Here is a 17,072-nt window from a genome sequence, read left to right on the forward strand (position 1 = left end):
GGGTCCTCACCCCTCTGCCCCCCTGGGAGGTGCGACAGTTTGGGGTTTTCTGATGGCGAAGGGCTGTAGCTCCCCCAGAGCCAGGGGAAGTGGCTGGGCTCTGCCTCCCCTTCGCCTCCCTGCCTCCCCTTCGCCATGCAGCCCTGCCACCTCCTAACCTCAGAACAGGTTGAAGGGCCCATTTTAGGCTTATTTTTAGGAATTCCCACCTGGGGAAAAACCCTTCTGCAGGCTCTGTGGGGTTGGACGGTGCAGGATGAAGGGGAGGCTGGGGCCAGGAGCCTCTCCTGCTCTGCGGGGCACCGCGTGCCCTCGGCTCGCAGACCATGGGAGCGCCTCGTGCCGCCCGCCCCGGCCCCGCCGGCGTTCCCCTGCCCCGGCGGCTCCCACGCTCCGGGGCCGCCGCTCCGTGGGGCCATTATGCCCGGGGACCGTTTGCTCTCGGAGGGGGAAAGCAGCGGAGGAGAAGAATGAATTTGCATTTCTCCGTGGCAGCCGCTGTGGGAAAACAAAGCCGCCGAGGGTTTCGGTGCCGCACGGCCCCGCGCCGGGGCTGTGTGAAAAGACAACATCGCGTCCGCTGGCCCGGGGCCCTGCCGGTCTCACCTGGCTGCTCGTGTGTGCCTGGGAACCGCCGCCAAGCGGCCCCGAGCCCGCGGCACGCCGAGGGGGTGCTGGCCACCCTGTCCCGTTACCGGTCCCACCGGTGGGATGGACGGCTAACGGGGAGGGAACGGGGGCACCGGGCTTGTGCGGGTTGTGTGGAGGGGTTTGGGGTTTGCGTGGGGATGGGGTAGGACCCACATGGGGAGCCCAGCTCAGGGGTTGTCCCTATATGTGTGTTTCCCCAGCGTGCGCCCCAAAACAGTGCCGGGGGTGGCCGTGACCTGTCCTCACCCTCCCTCCGCCGGCGCTTGCTCTGCCGCTGAGCTGGGCGCACCCGCGCCGCCCTGAGCCCTCTCTTCCTGGCAGCGCCGCGCGACCCGCGGCCACTTCCAGGCTTTTAATCCCGAGAGACAAAAGCAGGAGCTTAGAAAGCTACCGGAGGAAGAAAAGAGCGGGGCGTTAAGCAGGGAACAGCAAACATGCAGGTGGATCCCGCTGCTCCCAGCCCGGCCGGGTGCCCTGCAACCTCCCCGCCTGCGTCAGCCGCGCTTGGCACGGGGGGAGCCTGGGGGGGGGGGGGGGGGGGGGGGCCGCATCCTGCACCGGGCACCGGGGTGCAGGAGCAGGGAGCTGGCAGCTGCCGGCACGGGCAGCGGCCGCGGTCAGGAGCCCCGGGGTTGTTTTATCAGGGTGGGCCCCGCACGCGGGTGCCGGCGGCAATAACCGGGGCTGTTTGCCCTGAGCATACGCGCGGCGCCCCGTAAACGGGGTTTATGGCAGCATCTGGGAGATGGGGAAGCGGGACGAGCGTGGCCCGGAGGGTAATAAACGGGAGGGGCCCTGCCTGGCTCAGCGCCACGGGGGTGTTTTGGGAAGGGGTACGTGCGGCTGGAGGCCAGGAGGAATTTCAGGGGAGTCGCTTGGTCTCCGCTCTGGAGCCACCTGAAGATCACAGAACTGTTGGGGTGGGAAGGGACATCCGGAGATCGTCGGGTCCAACCCCCAAAGATGCTCCCTGGGAGATCTGCACGGGGTCGTTGCCCAGACAAAAAGCCCGTGGGCTGCTTGGTGCCTGCCCTTGGGTTATTGCCCAGGCAGTTTGGCAATTCAGTCAGTGTTGGGGTCCAAGCTCTGCTGGAAAGCCGACTTTCCCTCTGAGAGCAGCCCCCCCAGCTCACCCCAAGCCCGGCAGCGTGTTCCCGGCTCCGCTTTGGAGCTGGGCACCAGGAACCCCCTGTCCCAGCTGGGTGCTGAGTGCAGGCACCTCGCTCCCTTCCCGGCAGGGACACCAGCTCCCTGCTGTTTGCTCTGCTTTGGTGGCACGGGGACACCTCGCAGGGACAGCAGCTGTGGGACTGGGACAGGGAAGGTGCCCGGTACCCCCAGCCCTGCCGAGGCTGCTCCGTTTTGGGGCGGAGAGGAGCTGGCAGGCAGCGGGGGAGATCTGCGCTGCCTCCTCCTCCTCGCCCCGCTCCTTCCAGGCTCTTTCTAGGATCGCAGGGAGCGCTCCCGGCTCCGACCTCCCGTACGTGCCTTAGCTTGAAATAACACAAGAGAGAGTGCGATAAACCCTCTCGGTGCGGGCTGGGTGGAAATGAACGGCGGTGAGCAAACAGCCGGGGAAGAGCAATTAAGATTACAGGCAGCGGGAGAGGAGGGAGCAGCAGCCGCCTCCCGCCAGGGATCTTCCTCCCGCACGGCATCCCTGGGCTGGCCCTCACGGTGCAGGAGGGATTCCCGGTGTCCTGGCGCTTCCCCGCTGCTTGTTGCCAAAGCCCGAAGGATTTTTTCCTCCCTTGGTGTCTGGGATCTGCACCCAGGCCGGTGGGTGGATGCGGCCATGAGCTTGTTTGGGTGCTGACGGGAGGTGAAAACCCAAAGGATGCGCGATGCAGCCCTCCTCCTCGGGACGCAAACACCCGCCAGATCTGGGGCTGGCGTGGGCCGGGGTGCTGAGCGCTTCGCACCGAGGCAGCCGCCTGCAGAGTGGGGCTGAGCCTGAGGGTGTGTGAAAGGCTCATGAACCGTTTCCAGCCTCCTGGGCTCAGAGGAAAGCCCAAGGAATCCCATCCTGCTGCCCGGGAGCGGGGATTTGCCTCCTCTCTGGGCATCGCCCCTGCAGAGCCCGGCAGCACGGGCACCAGCTCTGTGGTGGGGGCAGGATTTGGCCTCTCAGGGGCCCGAGCGTGTGGGCTGGCTTTGCATGGGGACACTGCTGTTCCCAAAAGTGGTGCGGGAAACAAAGTGGAGGAAACCCCACCGCTGGGGAAGACCAGGAAACGCCGCTCGGTTCTGGTGACGGAGCAGGCTCGGTCGCCTCTGCGGTTTTCGCAGTGACATCAAGTCCCTTCAATGGTTTTATTATATCTGTGTGTTATATGGCTGCTTATCTGTTATTCTTGCGATGGAGCCAGAGATTAGCTGCAGGAGGGTGGGCAGAGAGATTCCTCCAGGCTGATTCACAAGCCTCTGCTCCGTCCCCTCCTGCTCCAGCGCTGAGGTTTCAGTGCAAAAGGTGCCGGCATCGGAGCCGATCGGTTGACAGCCAGGACAAGGAAAAAGCGTTCAAAACTGCGCACGCAGAGCAGAAAAGCCAGACTATTTCCCCTCTTTCATTGTCCCGCAGGTGTTGCAACCTATTCTTTTCCTGTTTTGCATATGTAACCAGAGCTGCTTGCAACAGCCTCGTGGCCCTGCTGGGATTGCGCAAGGGAGGCGAGACCGCGCCGGGGTTACGCGGGTGGCCGCAGCCCCCAGCCTGCGCCGGGGAGGGAACCGGAGCGGCTCGGATGGGGCGAATCCGCCGCCAGCCTCCCGGTTTCGAGGGATTTCACTTTCTCCATCCACCATCAGTGAGAGCTCCTGGCTTCGCCCGAGAGCGTCGGGTACGGCTTTGGGGGCGCGCTGCGGCACTGCCGCCGCTGCCACATCGCGGCGAGCACCAGGGGCTCCGAGCTGTGCCCGCATCCTGCAGCAGAAGCTCGTTCTCGGGCCAGGTCTGATGTTTGCCCCTGGTCCCCATGGCCCGTTTTGGGATGCTTCCCTGCTTTTGCAGCCCCACGTTGTGCTGCCGGCCTGGCCGGCTCTCCCTGGGCAAAGCCAATGTGCTGCGAGGCAGGGAAATGTTTTTCCTTTTAATCTCTTCTGCTTATCGAAATCTCCGGTGCTGCTGATAGGAGCAGCAGGGAGAGCTTTTTCAGAGCCCAATGAGAGCTGCTGCGCTGGCTCCCAGGCAGACCGGGAGGACCCGGGTTTGGGATGCTCCCGAGAGGGGACCCAGGGCCAGGCCGTGCGTCCCCTTTGCCTGGTGACATCCCGCTGTCCCCCAGCGCGCTCTGACTGCCCTCTCCTCCAGTTTGCTCCGGGCTTCTTTGCTATTTGCTCTGGCAATGGGTGATAATTAAACCTATTAAGCAGGGGAACGTTTCCCATTAAACGTTTCAGAGGGCAGCACCGATGGGATTTGCAGCCCGGGGTGGTTGGAAGCGGCCAGACAGATGGACGGACGTGCGGGGAGCAGGGAGGCGCGGGGTGGCCGCGGCGGTTCCCCGGGTGCACGGGTGTCTGTCCTACACGTCGGCTTTGCTCCGTATCGCATGTTTCCCCAGCTGACACACCTATGTTGCCATTCATAAGCTACGATAAAGGTCTCTGCGTGCAGAAGGCTGCGTGGCCTCGGCTGCGGGGCCGTGCTGGGTTGGGGCTGCCCCTGGCTCCTGTTTGGGGATGCCAGTTCCTACGTGGGGACCCCAAAGCAGGTCTGGGTGCTGTACACAAGCCCCAGAGCTGGGCAGAGCCCCGGGGCCGTGTTTGTGGCTCCTGGCTTCATGCGGTGGCTCTGGCCAGGACCTGTTATCGCAGGCGGGGTTGCCAGCCCAAATCCTGCCGCTTCCAGCACCCCTCAACGTGAGGCACAGCCCCTAAACGATGGCGAAGAGGAATTCCCTCGCACCCCGACCCGCTGCAGCTGCTTGGCACTTCACAACGGGCGTTGCGGGATGCTGGATCCAGCCTGCTGCCGTGGCGAAGCGGTGCTGGGTCGTGCACCTTGTGCCTTGACCGAAGCAGGGCGAAGATGCTCGGGGTGGTGTCGGGGCTGCGGTGAGCCGGGGGCGCTGGATGGGCGCTGGGGGGCTGGGACCCCTCTCCCCACCACACCGGCTGCGCCACGTCCCCGTCCCATGCGTCCACCCCAAGCCAAAGCCCAGCTGGGGCCGGCGACCTCCCCAGCGGGGCCGCATCCTTCCCAGCCCCCATCTCCCCCCTCCGCCGCCACCACGTGTTACGGACCTGGCCCTATTTACCAAAACAGTGGAGAAAACTCACCTCGGCTGGCAGGAGCCCTAATCTGGGGGCAATGTTTTCCATGGGATAAGATAACATCAACACACCGACCGCCTTCCGACGGGGTTTTGTTTTCCTCCCTCCTCCCAGCAAACATCGCCGGTGGACGCTTATCGGCCGGCCGCTCCGGGGTGAGCGGGATGGGGCTGTGAAACCCTCCCGGGACGCGGTGACATGGGTCCCAGCCGGCGTGGGGCACTGCCGGGCTGCACCGGGGTGTTTGTGCCTGTTTGTTTTTTTTTGGCTGACACAGTAAAATCGTGGGGTTTTAGGGCATGGGAGAGTTGGGTTTTGCGTGCGCAGGAGAACCGCCTGAACCACCCCACGTTCTTTACGTGGTTAAAAAACGACAGTAAATACCAGCTCGGGGTCTGTCTCGGTCAAAACAGCTTTTTCCTGCTTTTGCCGGTGCAGACAACCTGGGCCCGGAGCGCTGCGCGTTCCCGCCGTGCCCCCAGCGCCCCGCTCCTCCCCGCACGCAGCAGCAGCGTGGACCCTGGGAGGAGAAGGTGCCAAATCCCAAATCCCTGCGCCTCTTCCCTGCAATTTTGGGCTGGAGAACGGAGCGAGGGGCCGTGGCCTTGGTGGCTCAGAGCATCCTCGCTCGCAGCTTGCTGCCTCCGTTGCGAGCCGCATGTGGCTGTGCTGGCGCACGAGTTGCTGGTGATGCTCCTGATGCCCCAAAACCCTCCGGGGGATGCTTTGTGCTGCGGGGTTCTGCCAAGCGCTTTCGCGCACCCAGAAGGTCTCTGTGCCGTGGGGTCCGGCCCCAAAAGGAGCCTTTGGTCTTGCCCTGCGTGGCATCCCCATCCCTCGCGTGGGTGTCCCAGGTGGGAAGGGGTTAACGGCACCCGATTTGCTCCGCTCCCCTCCCGGGACCCTTTTGGGTCTGAGCCCGGCACCTCGCTGCACCCCTCAAGGGTTAACCCCGCTTGGGCTGTTCAAACACCTCCAGCTGAGGTAAGCACACAGCCTGTTTGTTCAGGTAAATAAGGAAGGAATTAGATATAATGGCCAAAGGAGGCATTTGCTGACCGACCTGCGCTCGGCTTGGCTTCCCCCGTCCCCCTCGCATCCCTCGGCGCGGCCGCTGTCGTCCCTCGGCCACCGCCGCGTGCGCCCCAGCCTCGTCCCCGACCCCGTGCTGGGTGCCCGGAGCCGATGCGGCTCCGTCTGGCCACCGCGCCGCCACCGCGCTGAGCCGGGCAGGGTGCCGCTGGCCGCTCTCCCCGCCGGCACCGGGGCACCCCGCTGCGGGCCATGCCCACCCCGGCCGCCGTGCCGAGCACCCCGGGGACGGCTCTGCCCGCCCGCCGCCGGGACCGATGCCTTTTCTGAGCTGCCCCTTCGAGGTAAGACACCCCCCACGCCGTCCCCGTCCTGCCCGTGGGACCGTTTGGTGAGCCCCCTCCTGTGCTCTCTGGAGGTTTGGCACCGGGTTGGGATGGGTATGGGGATGTCCCCATGCGGCACGCGGCTCCTGCTGCCATCAGGGCTAGGTGGGGACGTGGCTGTCCCCCGGTGTGAGGCTCCTGGGGCTTCCTGGGGTGGTGTCACCCGAAATCGAAGAGGGTTTGCAAGTCCCTTGAGTAAGGACGGGGAGCCAGGGCGCCTCCTGAGCACCCACCGCGGTCCCTGTGCCACCTCCCCAGCGAGGGAAGGTCCTGCAAAGCCCCGTGCCTCCCGGGAGGCAGGGGGACAACGAATTTTGGGGGCACCATGTGAGTGATGGGAACCGGCGCCCTTCACGGAGGTCTCAGGCTGCCAGCGAGGCGCTGCGAGCTCAGGGGCACCCGCAAAGTGCTTGGAGCCCTTTTATCAGACCTGCACCTTCTTGGACCTGCGGAGCTTTTCTGGATCTTTTTTTTTTTTTTTTTTTTTTTTTTTTTTCCCCAATGCTCAAGGCACATTGGCTCTAGGTTTGGTTTTTATGGTTATGCTCGGTTGGTGAAAGACAAACGCCACTCGGCTGCCAAATCCCCCACAATACGGCCTTTCTCATGGGCAGGGAGCCGCCGGGGGAGGAACGTGCTGCTATAAATAGGGGCTCCCTGGCCCTGCATGGGGAACACCAAGCTCTGCTGCTCACCTGGGGGGACGCCGAGCACTGGGGCTTTGCTCTGGCCCCCGGCTGGCTGTGCCAGTCCCCCCCCCGCTGCTGTTTGCCTCTTTGTGCCAGTGGCCAGGGCAGCCTGACCTGGGGCGCAGGCACCCGTGGGGACGCTGGTCCCCATGCCAGCACCCATGCAGGTAACGGGGAGGGAGCTGGGGGGCACAGCAGGAGGCTGGGGGGCAGCTGGGGGGCTCCAGGACCCTGATGTGGGCTTCATCCCTTCCATGCAGTGGGCTTGCCCTGAGCGGAGGGGTCTCTTGCCATAGCAAGACCCCGATCCATCACGTCTCCACGAGTGCTGCCCCAAGCCCCCAGCCCCATTTGGCAAATCCCCCCTCCCTGTGCGCAGGGGTGAGGGGGGTGTGTGGCACCGTGGTGGGGACCGGTGGCTGGAGGGGGGGGAACGTGGCAGGGGCTGCCGGGGAGGGTGGCACACACTGGTGGGACCTCACGGTGCCGGGAGCTGCCTCTGAGCACCCCGGTGTCTGCCGCCGGGGAAAAACAACAGGAACACCTGAAACCTGAAGATGTAAAGGGGTTTGGGGGCAGAGAGGGGATCGCTGGGTCCCCCATCGTCTCCCATCCCCGGGCTGTCAGGCACACGGGGAGGGGGAAGCTGAAAGGATGAGTTAAAGGGAAGTCCTGCTGATGGGCACCTGGTGGCACAGCACGTCCCCGTCCCCATCCCACTGCCAGGGGGCTGGGGTGGCACGCAGCCTGCCCCCTGCCCTGCCTGCTCTCAGCTCCCACAGCCCCGCTGGAGGATTTGGGGACATCCCAAGCCCGAGGAGGGCTTTCGGAAGCGCCCGAGGATCTGGGGACATCCTGGGCGGCGCGGGCAGTGCCGCCTCCGCGCCCGGCCAACCTGCGCGGGTCCCACGGGGCTTCCTGAGCCGCGCTCCGGCACAACCTGTTCAACCGCGGATTTAGTCGTAATTAACGGGCCCATTGTTCGAGGGTGGGGGTGGATTCTTTTTATTATTTTTTTTATTATTTTTTTTTTATTTTCCGTGCTTTCAAAGGCTGATCCCTTGAAAGATGCAGGTGTCACCGCTGTGTGCAATTGCGGGTCGCGTTTGCCAAAAGAGCTCTGGGGCACTGCAGGCGAGGTCCTTGTCCTCGTCCTCGTCCTCACCCGCCTCGGCCACAGCCTCGCCGAGCCCCCGATGGGGCTGAGACCCAGACGGGTGGATCACAGCAGGGGCAGAGCTCTGAGCCCAGCAGGGACCCGGCGCTGCCCCAAACCCTGTGCCTGGCAGCCCCCCTGCGCTTCTCGCTCCGAGGGAAGGCACTGGTTTATTTTCTCGGCGATTTGGAAAGGCGGTGTTGGGGCTAGAGGGACCTGGGCTGTCGCGGTGCCCTTCGGCTGTGGCCGCTGCTGTGCTACGCAGGAATGTTTTCCTCCTTGCTCTGCTCCAGGCAGCAACGGGAAACGAGCCCTGGTGCTGTCAGCTCGGTCCCTTGCCGTGCATCTCCATGGGGCCAGAAAAAGCGGGGAGCGGGGGCACCCCGCACCCATCCGAGCTGGCACCCATCGGTGTCCGCAGCAGGGACCAGCACAGGGTCCCTCGTCCTTTCAGGGCTGGGTGGTTGAGTTTTGCTCCGGGACCTGCGGAAAGCCCTTGGGGCTCCATGGCTCCATCTTGGGCTGGGGGCTGCTCCTTTGCCCCCTACCCCCGAGCTTCTCCTCCGCGCTGCGGGCACCCAGCTGCTTGGCGGGGCCGTGCGCCCGTGTCCGTGCTCCCGGGAGCCTGGGAAGCCCGGCGGGCTTTGCGAAGTCGGTGGCACTTGTTTGTTTAAAAAGTGTCGCAAGAGCTAAGTCCCTAATCGCTTCCTCTCTCGCCCCGAGCAGCAGGACGGGCGCGGGGCCGTGCTGGCGTGGCTTCGCCGCGGGCGAGCTGCGGCGCTGGCAGCGTGCGCGCAGGGCAGGGAGCGCTCGGCGGGGCCGCTGTGATTACCGGGGTGGCCCTTAGATAAACCAGAGGGGAGCACGGGGGTTTTGGTGAGCCACGCGTGTCGGTGCTCCCCAGCTCCCCACGAGCATCTCGGTGCCCTGGGATGCACCTCCGGTTCTCGTTTTCCAGGGAAAAGCGAAAAGGGAGAGGAAAGGGAAAAAAAAAAAAACAAAACTCCCAAAACGGCTTCTTAGAGCAAACAGGTCCCCACCCAGCCCGGCCGCCTGCGTGCCAGAGCGGGAGAAAGTCAAACAAAGGCCCCCGCCCTGAGAGTACAGCACGTTTTGTCGGATGATTGCTCAGGCTTTCGGGGCCACTTTCCCAAGGGATCGGGTCCTTCTTGTCCCAGCTGGGGAAGGAGGGGACGGGATGGGGACGGGTGCGTTGCCGCCACCCCGCTGCCTCCCTCCTGCTCCTCCTCGTGCCCGTCCGGTGGCTGCGGCAGCTCGATGCCCGAGGGAGGTGGCTGCGTGGAGGCTGCAGGTCCCAGAGGAAGGGACAGAGGAGCCCCCGGTCCTGGCGTGCCCCAGAGGGTCTCGTCCCCGTCCCACAGCCGGTGCTTTGCAGGCTGGAGCCGCGCAAGCTGTTACCGCGTCTCCTTTGTGCCGGCAGCAGCGTGGGGCTGGATTTAAGGCTGATCTGTTAAAGCTCTTCCTTTAATCCAGAGCAAATAAACGAGAGGTTTGGAAGCGGGCGCCATCTCTCAGGGAAACTGCCCGGGAGGTGGGAGCAGCCCCACAGTGCAGTCACGGCTTCCTCCACCTCCTCTTTGGGTGCCCACGGCTCCTCCATGAGTTTTTCCAAAATTTTTTTAGGGTTTTGCCAAGGGTTAAACACATCCCTGCGAGCAGCATGTGGCCGGTCCTCCCCGTCACCCTGCCGGTGCTGTGGTGCCTAACGGGGGCTGTTAACGAGGTTTAATTACCCCCACACTGCCTCTGGGAGCAGATCCGTGCCCAGCTACAGGGGAAGCAGTGATATGGAGATGAGTGGGGTTTTGGCAGGTTTTTGGCACGCCAGGAGCTGTGGGGACGGTGACAATGGCTCAGCCACCTGGGCTCAAGGGACTCCTGCAGGAGCTGTAGGATTGTAGGAACTCCCAGGGCCTATTTTCCTCTTTATTCCTTTAAACCCTTCCTTTTCCCCTCACCGGGATTTAGAACAAATGGGGAAACACCTCACACCAGCCGCTCTGCCCCGTTCCCCTTTGCCTCATTTCCTTGGGTCCCTTTGGGGTCTTGGTGGTTTAGGGTTGGTTCAGGCTCCGCAGGCTCCTTCTTTACAGCAGGCTCCTTTCTTATTGCAAAAGCTGGGTAGCAGCGATGCTACTTCTCGTGCTTCTAAAGAGCCCCAGGTCTTTTTATTTTTATTTTTAATTCTTTTAAAGAGAAATGCCCTGAGGCCGGCGAGGAGCTCGGCGGTGCCCTGGCCCTGCCGTGCCTGTCCCCAGCCTCTCCCCTCGTGGTGGCTTTCCCTTCCCAAAGCCTCTGGATGCCTCTCGGGGAGCTTTCTCCGCGGATGGAGCCGTTCCCTGGTGTTGCCATGGAAATTCGGCAGGCTCATCCTCTTCTCCGCAGCCTCCAGGGCTCCCCGCGTACCGGAGACAGATGGGGACGGGCCAACTCGGGGACTTTTTCTTGCGGGAGAGCGAAAAGAAAGTTCTGGTCCGGGGGCTGGCAGCAGGCGGCCAAGGGCCAGGTGCCCGGGGAGAAGCAGATCTGGGTGCCATCACCACCGGGGCACCCTCGGGTGGAAGCAGCAGGTGATGTTTTCCACGCACACCCACGTTCCTGCGTGGTTTAGGCATCCTCCATCCTTTAACGCCCACGGGCCGCCCTGCATAGGTGCTTTGGGGGCTCTCCAGGCTCCATGCAAGGGGCTTCAGCCCAGCTGGGACCCTCCTGCTGCAAGCCTGGTGCCCGAATCATGGGAAAACCCCAAAGCCCGCGGTGCCCGGGCTCCTTCCCCGTGAAAAACAGGACATCTCCCAGCACCCCCAGATAAACCCGAGCCCTCATTCATCCGAGGGCTCCCCGTGCGCCGTGGGTCTCTTTGGAGGATTTTCCCCCTCTAACAGGCTTAGTGCCTCCCTTTGTGCCTGCCGCCGGGGCTGAGCCTCTCCTCTCCTCCCCTCCCGGCAGGTCCGGAGCCAGCGCTGAGCGCAGGAGGCATGGGCAGCGCCGGCCCCGGGCTGACCGCTCTGCCCCCCGGCCGCCTCGCCCGGCCCGACGCTGCCCCCCTGCCGCCCCCCTGGGACCCCAGCGCCCGTGCCTGGGGCTGCCCGGACAGCCCCAGCCCCCCCAGCACCCCCGAGCAACCTCTCCCAGCCTTCTGCCTCCACTACTTCGACATGCTCTACTCGGAGGACATCGCCTGGGCTTCCAAGGGCATGGGGGAGACGTCCCAGAGCGGTGCCCCCGGGGGGCGAGGCGAGGCGCAGAAGGAGCCGGAGCAGTGCCCCGTCATCGACAGCCAGGGTTTGGGGCTGGGGGCCGAGGGGGACCTGCAGGGCGGCCTCCCCTTGGAGGAGCACTCGCTGGAGCAGATGCAGAGCATGGTGGTGGGCGAAGTGCTGAAGGACATCGAGACGGCCTGCAAGCTCCTCAACATCGCCGCAGGTGGGTGCCTGTGCCCGGCGGGGGGGCGTGCCCCCAGCCCTCCCCACGGGGTGGGAGCAGGGTTGGTGCCGTCTGGGGAGGGATGTGCCGGGGCTGCAGGTCCCGATGCATTCACAACCCCAAGCGTCGCCCCAGGACGGGGCTGGTTGCTAAAATAAAATGCCCCTCACCCCTGGTGGGTCGGGGAGAAGCTGAGCCCTTGCCGTAGGGTGCTGGTGTCACCCCGGGGTGCTGCAGCCGCGGAGCCAGGAGGCGGTAATGGGGAGGAAAAAGTGGGACTTTTTAAAATCCCATGAAAATGGGATTCCAGGGAAACGTGGGAAATTGGGAGCAGCTGGATGAGTGGGTGAGGTATGGGACAGCCCGGAGCAGGGAGCTGCTTAGGGTGTCACCGCCATAAGGCCAGCAGCTTCGGGATGCGCGTAGGTCCCTGCAGGCTGCCCGCTCCCCAAAGGATTTGGGGTGGTGCAGGGAGGGGGCTTCCCAAAGCGAAGGAGGTGGCACGGGGACGGTCCCACTGCCCGTGGGGCGCTGGGGGAGGCTGGGAGCGGGGTGCCCCTGCATGGGGCTGGGGGGGCTGCGCTCACCGCCCGGCCCCGGCCCCAGACCCCGCGGACTGGAGCCCCGGCAACGTGCAGAAGTGGATCCTGTGGACGGAGCACCAGTACCGGCTGCCGCAGATCGGGAAGTCCTTCCAGGAGCTGTCGGGGAAGGATCTGTGCGCCATGTCCGAGGAGCAGTTCTGCCAGCGCTCACCCGTCTGCGGCGACGTCCTCCACGCTCACCTCGACATCTGGAAGTCCGGTAAGGTGCCGGGGACCGGAGGGAGCCGGGAGTGGGTGATGCTGTGCTGGGGGAGACACTCGCTGACCTCCCACTCCTCCCTTCCAGCCGCGTGGATGAAGGAAAAAGCTGCCCCGGGGGATGTCAGATACTGCGGTGAGTTCTGCACGGGCTCAGCTCCACCAGCTGGACAGGGAGCCCGGCCCTTGGTGTGTGTCTGGGGTGGTGGAGAGGCTGCTCCCTGCTTAATTGCAATTATCCCTCGTGTTGGCACGCGTGGGATTGCGTTCCCTCCGCCCGAGGGCTTCCACGTGGTGCAGCAAAGGGGGAAAAGCTGCAGGAACCGCGCCGGCCCCATCCTGCAGCCGTGCGCCCTTGTGGGGCTGCACGAGGGCTGGACGGAGCCGTTCTCCCTGCAAGAAGGGGAAGCAGAAACCAGTGCCCCCGTCCCCCTCCCTGGGCTGCGGAGGGAGCCGCACGCACCGAACCGGGCTTTCTGGCAGCCCCCTGGGCAGCGCAGGGCAGCGGGGTCCCTCTCCCCAGCCTCACTTGTCCCCGTCCCTTCCAGGGGGTGACACCAGCTGGGCGGACAGCGAGGTGGACTCGTCCTGCGCCGGCCAGCCCATCCACCTCTGGCAGTTCCTCAAGGAGCTGCTGCTGAAACCCCACAACTACGGGCGCTTCATCCGCTGGCTCAACAAGGAGAAAGGTGGGCGGGCGGGCGGGCGCCGCGGCGGCCCCGGGGCCGGGGAAGGGGGGGCGAGGCGCTGACCCCGACGTTCCCGTCCCCGCTCCCCTCGCAGGCATCTTCAAGATCGAGGACTCCGCGCAAGTGGCTCGCCTGTGGGGCATCCGGAAGAACCGCCCGGCCATGAACTACGACAAGCTGAGCCGCTCCATCCGGCAGTATTACAAGAAGGGCATCATCCGGAAACCCGACATCTCCCAGCGCCTCGTCTACCAGTTCGTCCACCCGGTCTGAGCGGCGCAGGAGGGACAGGGGACCCCCGCCACCTCCCTCTGCCTCCCCGACCTCACGAACCAGCAGCCAGCACTTAAGGACCGGGGCTGGGGTACCGGGAGGCTCAACCCCGCCGGCCACGGACTGCAGGGACCCCCCCGCCCCCAGACCCGAGCCTTGGAGCGGGGACGAGCCTCCAGCTCCGAGACCACCCCCGGTGTGCCCAGCTCCGGGGCCAGGACCCTGCACGGAGCCTTCGTCTCCCGCGAGCGCTCCTGGCTGAGGGTGGCTGTGGATTTTGGGGCCGGCGGAGGAGACGGGGGTTTGACCGGGACAAGATAAGGGCTGATGTGTTTGTGGCTGGGGTGGGGGCTGCCCAAAGCCTTGGTGCCTTTCAGCAGGGATCAGGGTGGGAGCGTGGACACCCCGGTGTCCTGCCTGCGGGAGTCTTGTTGTCCCCACGCGCCGTCCTCCCTCCTCTGCAGCCTTGGGCATCAGCAGGACACGGGGCCAAGAGCAGCCCCCAGCAGGAGACCCCAAAATCCCCATGGCATCGCTTGTCCCAGCACGGGGGACCACCAGGACCACGCTCCCCTGCAGCCAAACCCTGTCCCCATGCCACCACCAGGCTGTGGGGCCTGTCCCCTTCGGCGCTGGTGACCCCGTGCGCTGCAGCAGGGCTGCTCCGGATTCACCCCAAAACCCAGCTCCTGGCTGTTGGGGATGGGGTGGGGGGGGTCTGCCCCTTGCTGCAGCTCAGCCCTGAGGTGCCGAGACTGGGACCACCCAAATTTTGGGCCTCGGGGGATAGCGGTGAGGCTCATCCCCCACCCCCAGGCAGGGGCTGCAGGTGTCAGGGGAGGACAAACCCAGGCACGGGGCACGAGCGGGGCCGGTGGCTGCGGATCTGCCCCGTGCCGGAGCAGCCGGGCACCACGGGGACGGGTGCCTTGGCTTCACCCCTCAGGGGGGAGCCCCCCAGCTCCCGGCTTCCCACACCCGCTGGTGGGTTCCCAGTGGAACCAGTGGGCTCGAGACCCCGGGAGGGAGGCATCCCCACCTCGCTGGGTGCGTTGCCCCTGTCTGCACCGTGCGTTTCCCAACGGGACCCAGCACGGGACCTCAGCTCCGACCCTTTCTGAGCCGGGTCCCCAGCCTCAGGCACGGGGACCCCCAGAGCCCCCAGGTCCCCATCCCTGGGCTCCTTCCTAAGTTTTGGATTTTATTTTGCCTGCCCGATTCCTGCCTTTAGGAGAAGAGAGCTGCCAGCTCTGCTGCTTCCCTCCGGGAGACAAATCCGAAGCGCCGCTCTCTGAGCCAGGACTTGGACGCAAACCCAGGGACTGTTGAAGCTGCACATTTCACAAGGGTCTAAGTTACCTGGCAATGTTGACCTTTTATATTATAATTGTTATTTGTTTATTTTTCTTTCTGGTTTTGGCTGGCAGCAAGTTGTGGTTCAGGTTCAAACGGAGAGGGTGGAAGGGAGGCCCGGAGACCTGTGAGACGCTTTGTGCGGGTTTAAAAGAAGAAAGCCCAGGCTGTTGGGCTGCTCCTTTGTGTTTAATTAACCAAGCTGCCTGGCGGTTTTTGGGCTGCCTGTTTTGCTGCTCTGCTCACACGTGGCCGGCCTCCCAGCCTCCCAGCAGGGATGGAGGCTGAAGCTCCTGGAGGACGGCGAGGAGCAGGGGAAGGAGCAGCCTTCACCTCTGGAAAAGGGGGGAAGAAAAAAAAAAAAAAGAGAAATGGGGGAAAAAGTGAAATGTGTCTTGCAATTTTCGTGTGCATGGGGAGGATGGGCTGGAGGTGCCGGTTGGACCCTGAGGGTGGCTTCAGTGGTGGTCCCCAAATCCTGTGTCAAAATCCCACCCAAAATGAGTCATTTTGGGGAGGCAGCTCCGGGGTGTGCGGAGGCACGGGGTGTTTTGCTGGCCCCCCCGGGGGTGTTTGGCCACCTTCCTGGCAGCTCAGGGGGCGACGCCGGGATCCCAGCACTGCAGAGAAGCAGGTGAAATGCCGGCTGCGTGTCGAGAAAAATCCTTTTTGTCCTTTCACGTGGGGCTGTTTCACTGCTGCTGCTCTCAGTGGGCGCGGGAGCAGCGCTGCGCTCGGGCAGCCGGCACCGCAGGGTTTCTCCCCAAGCCCTGGCTGCTCCAGCCCATAAATAGGGGAAAATCCCATTCCCCCACCCTCTCCCGCTCCCTCCACCCCGCTGCATGCAGCTGCTGCTATTTCCCAGGGCGGCCCTGGCCCTCCGGGCATGGGAAAGGGGCTGGCAACCCACAAGTTGATTTTCCCAAGGTTTTAAGGCTTGTAGCAGGGCTCAAAGCGCTGCTCTGGGGCTTTCCCATCTCCCATTTATACTGGGAAGCACTGGTCAGAGCCCATTGCCTTTGCTGGCCCTGGGGATGCTCCCCAAAAGCCAGTTTACCTTGAATCCCCCTATGGGCTTCTCAAGGCTTAGCCCGGTGGGTCAGGTCACCCCAAAACAGGTGCTCCCCCCTCCCGCAGCCCCCAGGACCCCAACCATGTGCATGACACAGGGTTTTCCCAACCCCATACCACCAGCCCGCTGCTCTCTGGGCCCTTTCCCAGCCAAACCCAAAGGCAGCACCTTCCCCGCAGGATGCTGCACGCTCAGGACCGAGCCCTGGTCCCGCAGCACCCCAAAGCCTCAGGGTCGGGGTACCCCTACCTGAGGCTGCCTGGGATGTGGCTGGGTCTGGGGGGACGAGGGGGGTTCGGGGGCTCGCCCCAGGCTGGGGTTTGGGGTCTGTAACCCCCAGAGTTGCCTCCGGATCGGCGCATGTCAACGAGGACCCAGACCCAGAGAACGCTTACAGAGCTCGGTTATTTTCTCTTGCTGCTTTAGTTGTTGTATCCACGGTAATACGATCACAATATATATATATATATATTATATATATACTTCTTAAATTACACAAATAATGTACAAAAAACCGGGGTGCATTGCTGAGACAGGTGGTCGGTTAGGTTTTTTTCTGACTTTTTTTTTTTTTTCTTGTTTCCCATTCGCGTACCTGGCAGGGGCTGGCGGTGCCCGGCGCTGCGCTCCCTGCTCCCGGGGGAACGCCTGGTCCCTGGGGCCAAAAAAATTCGCCAGCCAACGGAGCGGGCAGGCGAGGAGAGGGGGGGATACGTGGGGAAGGCATCGGCATCGATGCTGCTGAGGGTGGTGGCGTGGAAAAAAAATGAACGATCAGAGAAGAGGGGTAGGGGTGAGAGTGCTGTGCGGGGGGCACCCATGGGTGCTGAGGGGCTCCGGTCCATGCTGATGCTGCTCCCAGAGCCCAGGTGCAGGAATGGGGTGAGCCTGGTGCGCGTCCCCCTGCCCCTGCTCCTGTCCCTCCTGTGCAAGACCTCAAGAAGGGGTCGGAGGGGACGGTCCCCAGCGGGTCCCCGCTATCCCGGGCTGGCTGCGGGGTGCTGGCGGCAGCGTGGGGCTGCGGCGAGGTCCTCAGGGAAGCGGCAGCGCTTTTAGGATCTGGTTTGCTCGGGATAAAGGCCCTTGTGGAGGCCGCTGCTGCTCCCTGCAGCACAGGCAGGACATTGGCTTGGAGCGTGGTGGCAGCACCCGGCCACGAGGAGGAGGAGGAGGAGGAGGAGGAAGCTGGAGAGATGCCACCAAGCTCCATGCTGGGGCTGGTCCCACCTTGCTCGGTGCCCCTGGA

General features: G+C 64.2%; 1 protein-coding gene across 1 annotated transcript; it reads left to right on the plus strand.

Annotated features, from left to right (window-relative positions):
• The first annotated feature begins 11,188 nt into the window (after nucleotides 1–11,188).
• SPDEF (SAM pointed domain containing ETS transcription factor) lies at nucleotides 11,189–13,401 on the plus strand. Its single transcript, XM_035569172.1, has 5 exons — nucleotides 11,189–11,636; nucleotides 12,243–12,440; nucleotides 12,528–12,575; nucleotides 12,988–13,128; nucleotides 13,223–13,401. Exons 1-5 carry the CDS (start codon nucleotides 11,189–11,191, stop codon nucleotides 13,399–13,401), a joined length of 1,014 nt encoding a protein of 337 aa, XP_035425065.1.
• The last annotated feature ends 3,671 nt before the right edge of the window (nucleotides 13,402–17,072 follow it).

The sequence above is a fragment of the Cygnus atratus genome, chromosome 24, assembly GCF_013377495.2.
Source record: "Cygnus atratus isolate AKBS03 ecotype Queensland, Australia chromosome 24, CAtr_DNAZoo_HiC_assembly, whole genome shotgun sequence".
Taxonomy (NCBI): domain Eukaryota; kingdom Metazoa; phylum Chordata; class Aves; order Anseriformes; family Anatidae; genus Cygnus; species Cygnus atratus.

Bases quoted from the DNA above. Each gene is read 5' to 3' on its own strand.
- SPDEF (XM_035569172.1), top strand. From the start codon at position 11,189: ATGGGCAGCGCCGGCCCCGGGCTGACCGCTCTGCCCCCCGGCCGCCTC. The intron at 12,441-12,527 runs GTAAGGTGCCGG...CCTCCCTTCCAG, and splicing joins CCTCGACATCTGGAAGTCCG to CCGCGTGGATGAAGGAAAAA. The intron at 13,129-13,222 runs GTGGGCGGGCGG...CTCCCCTCGCAG, and splicing joins CTGGCTCAACAAGGAGAAAG to GCATCTTCAAGATCGAGGAC.